Consider the following 6,199-nt stretch of genomic DNA (forward strand, 5'->3'; position numbering starts at 1 on the left):
TTGAACAATTAATTTAATATTATATTAATATATCATAGAAAAACATTTAAATCATGAACCCTCAATTATAAAGGTAGAAAGTATGGACTATTTTATAAACTTCAAAAATTTGGGGACCCTAGTTATAAACCTCGGTCAAAAACTCAAAAAAACCCTATAGAACGAAAATGTATTATTGAAAAAACTAATTTAATATTACATTAATAAACCATAGAAAATGATTAAATTATGGGCCCTTAGTTATAAATGTAGAATGTAGGGACTATTTATAAAATTAAAAAAAAGTTGGGGATATTTAGTTATAAATCTTGAGCAAAAACTAAAAAATATGCCTTATAGAACAAAAATAGATTATATTATTTTATTCAATTAATTTAATATTACATTAACAAATCATAGAAAAATAATTAAATTATTGTTCCTCAGTTATAAAAATAATAAAATTGAAAACTTTAGGAGTCCTTAATAAAATTAAAAAGAATGAACCTATAAGATTGTATTAGGTCTATACCCATAGTGCGGATAAAATTATTAAGAATGCAAAGAAAAAATCTCGCATGAAATAGAATTTTCTCTGCTTACTTTTTCCTATAAGTTTTTTTTATTTAAAAAATCAAAATTCGCCCTATTAAGAAGAATAATATTATCATTAGTCACATCATCAGTTACCAGATCGTCGTATCAATACCATGAAATATTACATCAACATCGTAACTGTCAAGTTCGGTTGAACATCTGAACCTACCTGCACAAGTATATAATATGGTACACTTCGCATTAGCATCACACAGTACATCTTAGGTTTTTAAGGCAACAGATCAATAATGCACATCCATACATTTTGGTAGGCATCTCAAAACAGTACGACCTGAAGGTTTATAAGTTTTAAAAAATTCCGGATCCTCTTCGAGCGACTCGGTATACCTTTCCAAAATCAAAACTATCTCATCGAACTGTGGTCGTTTATCAGGATTGCTCGACCAGCATCGGTTGATGAGATGACAAAACGCAAGAGGGCATGAGGAGGGCAGTGGCGGTCTTGCATTCTGCATGAATCCCGGAAATTATAAGATGAAGAAAATCAATCATTTTATTTAGAACATGATCAACACCATTCCTCCAACAAGACTGCTCATGAGCCTCTAGAAATTCATGAACGATAATGTTTGAACTCGGTAAACATGCTTATGCAGCTACTTACATTGATGCTTAAAGGCTCGGTATTTAATCAAGTTCTAACAGCCCACTAAAACCGGACCCTAACATATGTACGGAAAGACGATGTTAGCTGACATTGTTAGTTTTTCACAACATAAGACACTGCATTACAAATTTATCAGCTTTTATTATGCCTAATACTTGTCTCTGCTGTTAGCAACCTGAAAGATGAGATTGTAATAGGGTGCTACTAACTGATCATTGAGCATATTATCTTGCATTGACGTTCATTCACAATGAATGGGAAAAATATACAAAGACATTTATATCACAGAGATAAATAATAGACTTGCAAAATTGGCATACGTATCTGTGCATTGAACGTAGTCCCTGCACAACCTAGTGCGGACAGAACGGTGCATTAAACTGAGGCAATCACAATACAAACACTCATTAAGCTATTTGTTAAACTCAAGAACGTTTACTGTCAAGGTTCAGCACCTTAGAAACATTGCTATTAGCATTCTGCCATGTTTACCGACGAAAGAGCACAAAGCACACCCCACTGTTGACAGTACAGCATGCCCACTGTCCAAGTGGTTGAAAAGATCACAAGAAATTGCTGGTTATTGGGGGTTAGAAGTTATGTTCAATAGGAAAAGGAAACAATGTAAATAAACTCATTTCCTTTTCGAAATTTTGATGAAAATAATGACGAGTACCACTTACTGGTCCACACTCCGAGGAGTATGTCAGCAATCAGGATAAAGTTCTATTTGCATATCGTACTCACTTCAATGCCAACTGAAAAATTGATTTTAGATGCTGCATCACTATCTCCATATTCTTTCACAAAGATTACCATCACCTAGTTCTGGGTCTATAGATCAATGATCAAAGACATGCATAATAACAGAATAAATGTTAACATGTTTATCATATATCTGCCCGATACAAATCATTTATATGTGAATTAGGTAACTCCTCAATATAAATGTTTCTCAAGTAGAGAACTTCACCAAATCAAATCAATTTTCATGGAGCATTATTTCAGCATAGTATTAGCACATTAGCACTTCCATTAAGAGAAAAGGGAAGGGAGATCGTTGGAATCTCACGAGTGTAAAACTAATCACTTATGAGTTAGTAAGTCCTCAATATAAATCATATCGGATCATCACTATCCGGCTTCCTATTTCGTATGTAACTGGCAAATCAGAACAAATCCATGACCTTAATAAACAGAACAGTAAAAGAGCGAGGGAGAGAAGAAAAAAAAAACGAAACATGCACAAAAGAGAATCTTAATAACATTGAAGATTCATACCGAGAATGAGTTAGGTTCTTTACCTTTTGGCAGACTGCAAATGCAGCCTGTTCAGGAGTCATGTTGTCAAACGGTGTCAGAGCTGTTAAAAGTTCCCAGAGGACTATGCCAAAACTGTAAACATCAACTTTCTTTGTATGATGTTTCTCTTTAATCATTTCAGGTGCCATCCACCGATAAGTACCTGTAAATCCCTTTGCGCTACCACACTGAGATTCTAAGCACGAAATACCAAAATCTGCCACTTTCACACACATATCTTCTCCAAGGAGTAAGTTTTCTGATTTGAGATCCCTGTGAAGTATTCCTTGTGAATGAAGGTACTGCATCCCACGTGCAATATCAAGAGCTAATTTTAGAGCTAAATCAAGTGGGACTGAATATGGCTCCTGATGATGCAGATACTTTCTTAGTGAGCCACCCGCAAGATACTCGGTGATTATACAGAACACAGGAGGCTTCTTACAGGCTGCAACAAACTGATTGGAGGGTGAAGAAACAATAATTAGTAAACAACTAAGAGAAAGGAAGCCCCAATCTTTAAAATATTTAAAGAATAGCAGTTACTTATCGAGCAGAAAAGCTTCAGCTTATTATACTGTAAGTTATGCAGATGGTTGCTGGCATGCCCACAGGAAGTAAGTGAGTAGGTTTAGGTGATTCAAACGGTCTTTTCATTCTTTTTTGGTTTTGAATATTTCATGAACGCCAAGGGGAATAAATAATCTGTTGTTTGTTATGAAAAATGGTAAAAAAATTTAATTTGTTTCAGCTGCTTCCATAATTTTAAAGTTAGCACCAAGAAAATCACAGATACAACATTTTGAGTGTCTTTGGTGGAGTAGGAAAGTGGAAGGGTGGATGAGGAGAATGAAGAAGATTAAAGAAAATAGATTTTGAGTGTGATTGGTAGTAGGAAAGAGAAGCGAGGAAAGAAAGTAGGAAAGATGAAGATTTTCCATTCTAATGCTTAAAAACAAATCATTCCAAATTGGAATGAAATAGGGAGAGAAAAGTAAGCTTAAAAATCATGCATTTATTAAAATTTCAGTTTCTTTCCCTTGTATTTCTCAACTCTAACAAGTAACAACCACCAATGAAAGGGAAAACCTTGCTTTTTCTATCAATTTTTTACATCTTCTTAAAGAACATTCCATTGAAAGAAAAAAAATATATTTTCCTATCTTTCTGCTTTTCTATTCTTTCAATTTTTCATCTTTTCAATTTTCTTTCCATCTTATAAAGCAGTGCCTTTAGTATAACAACCAACTACTAGGACAGTTATCTGCAGTAGAATTTACAAAAGGAGAAAAGGTAATAACATCATAATTCATTACTGTGCCTCAAGAGATAAGCATGAATATATGGCCACAAAAGCACATTAGTGGAAGAAATTCCTAAACCAAACAATCACAGTAGCACAACTTTAGAGAAGTTCAAAGTGAGAAAAATATCTTGGAAAATTTTTTGCCAGTTTGCAAACAATAAATTTAAGATAATAAAGTGACACCTATGGCCATCAGACTCAGGTTATTCTTTCACATTAGGAATCATCCATCAATAGGAACTAGTAACCGATTTATGGTACCTTATGGCCATATCAGGTTATGATGCCAGACTTTTGTAAAGGAAGGAACTTTTTTTATCAAGGCTAGTAACATGGGCAAATTGAAGGAATCCACATTGCAACAGTAAGTGAATTAAATCCCACATGTCTCTGATAGGTATGATAAACACTGGCTCAATTAATGCCAACTTAAGAGCTAAGCAACGTTCATTCCATCCCCCAACCCCCAAAACTGAATAAAAGGTTGCAAAATGATAGGGTGAAAAGAAAATGGTCACAAATTCGAACCAAAGTGAGGCTACATCAAGAGTATAGCTTAGTATTGTTGCTGTTGTTAATTGACTCATTTCAAAGGCTAAAGACCTTTATAAGTTGGAATCAGGGATCCAAAACGCGGCCGGGTAGCAGAATAGCGATGGCAGCATCCAAAATCACTATTGCGGAAAATAGTGGTATCACACCAATAGCATAGGATCACAGAAGCAATTTAACGGGTAGGGGCTAATTGCGGCAATAGCATGCCATTATTCCCGCTATTGCTCAGCTATTCTATTTTTTTTTAAATCAGGTCCTTTTTTAAAAAAAAATCAACTCTTTTAAAAGAAAATCACGACCATGATATCCGCAATAGATGTCCGCAACCGATAAATGCAATGTGACCAAAAATACAGCTGCAACTAAAATTTAAACCCCTGGTTTGGGATCTTATAAAGGGGAAATAAGCACATTCTTCCCTTTTTCAAGATAAAGTAGTTTGATTCCCCCAGCTCATTCTCATTCCAGAAAAGTTGCTGTCCTACTGGATATGTTATGATCTACTCATTTTCAGCAATCTTTTTCACCAAACTCTTGATATGATACAATTTTATGAACGTGGTCACGAGGGATTTAAATAGTGGTCCGCTATCGGAATAAGGGCCGTTATATAGAGGTAAAGGTGCAAACCGTTATTTCACAACTGCGATATCCGCAATGATGGCAATAGCACCCGCTATTGCGACAATCACGATAAAGGCAACCACAATTTAAATTCCTGTTGGTCACAATCAAATCAAAAAAGCAGGAGGCAGAAAGCAGATCACTATGTTTTCTTTATGTCATCAACATCACATTCCCCAAATCCACACCAAAGAAGGATGCATCATTCAAACATAAATGGATGACATGGATCCCTTTCAGCACAAATATAATGCAGGCAAAAGGATAGCAAAGATAATCAGATAGAACTCACAGTGATGATATTGGGATGCCTCAAATGAAAAAGCAAAGCCACTTCAGATATGAACTGATTCTCAAGAAAATTAGCTAAATTCTCATCCTCCTCAGGCTGGCTGATGATTTTAATGGCCACATCTCTTTGCTTATATATCCCTCTGTAAATCCTACTATGTCTCCCTGAAGCAAACTTGTTGCCAATAAGCAACTGTGACATGTTGGCACTCCATTCTTCTTCTCCTTCTCCTTTAATCTCAGCACCAGTGGAAACCAAATACTTGGACCATGAAACAGCTCTCTTGTATTCTCCAAGTGAAAGTCTCCTCCCTGACTTAACATTGTTTGAGATTTGCTTAAAGCAGTAAAAATTCTTCATGGGTTAGCACTAAAACTCAAAGAAAATCATCAAATCAACCCAATGCTGGACTTTAAAAAAAGAAAAACACTGCCCAGATTTTGAAGCAAGAAAATGTAAACATTATAGGTTATGATTGTGATAGTATACGGATACTCATATCTAATTATTTATAGAATTCAAACTTGAAGTAACATAATTCGAAACAAATTCTTGTGTTTTGAAAGACAGAAACTTGACAAAAATGAAGAATCAACCCCTTTGTTTTTTGTTTATTTTCTTACAAAATCTCAAAGCCTCAACTCAGGGATCAGATGAAAATGACAAGAAGGGCAAACAGGAATCCACACCAGCTGGATTTTTCATCTTTCTTTATTTTTTGTTTGGGAAAAAAACCAGAAAGCTAGATCAATGATAGGCTTGTTGGTGAACATGGTTAAAAATGACAGCCATGGAGAATTGAGAAACCTGAAAAGTGTTTTGGGGAGAAAGCTTTATCTTTTTTCTTCAGAGATTCAAAGCGTCAAACAGCTAAGACTAAAAGAGAGGAAGAATTGAGATAACGAGAGGAATTTCT

General features: G+C 35.0%; 1 protein-coding gene across 1 annotated transcript; it reads right to left on the reverse strand.

The window, feature by feature from the left end:
* Positions 1–754: 754 nt before the first annotated feature.
* On the reverse strand, positions 755–5,757 carry LOC120158847 (serine/threonine/tyrosine-protein kinase HT1-like). The gene is made up of 3 exons (XM_039169577.1): positions 5,284–5,757; positions 2,509–2,964; positions 755–1,046 (listed from the first exon to the last, which is right to left on the reverse strand). Exons 1-3 carry the CDS (start codon positions 5,641–5,643, stop codon positions 819–821), a joined length of 1,044 nt encoding a protein of 347 aa, XP_039025508.1. The 5' UTR covers positions 5,644–5,757; the 3' UTR covers positions 755–818.
* Between the last annotated feature and the right edge of the window lie 442 nt (positions 5,758–6,199).

Source organism: Hibiscus syriacus, unplaced genomic scaffold, assembly GCF_006381635.1.
Source record: "Hibiscus syriacus cultivar Baekdansim isolate YM2019G1 unplaced genomic scaffold, ASM638163v2 tig00111331_pilon, whole genome shotgun sequence".
NCBI lineage: Eukaryota > Viridiplantae > Streptophyta > Magnoliopsida > Malvales > Malvaceae > Hibiscus > Hibiscus syriacus.

What these genes read in the sequence shown, in the direction of transcription:
- LOC120158847 (XM_039169577.1), bottom strand. Translation starts at nt 5,643, where the DNA reads ATGAAGAATTTTTACTGCTTTAAGCAAATCTCAAACAATGTTAAGTCA. An exon ending in GGCATCCCAATATCATCACT is followed by an intron (nt 2,965 to 5,283) that starts GTGAGTTCTATC and finishes CCCTCCAATCAG; the next exon opens with TTTGTTGCAGCCTGTAAGAA. An exon ending in CATTTGCAGTCTGCCAAAAG is followed by an intron (nt 1,047 to 2,508) that starts GTAAAGAACCTA and finishes GGATTCATGCAG; the next exon opens with AATGCAAGACCGCCACTGCC.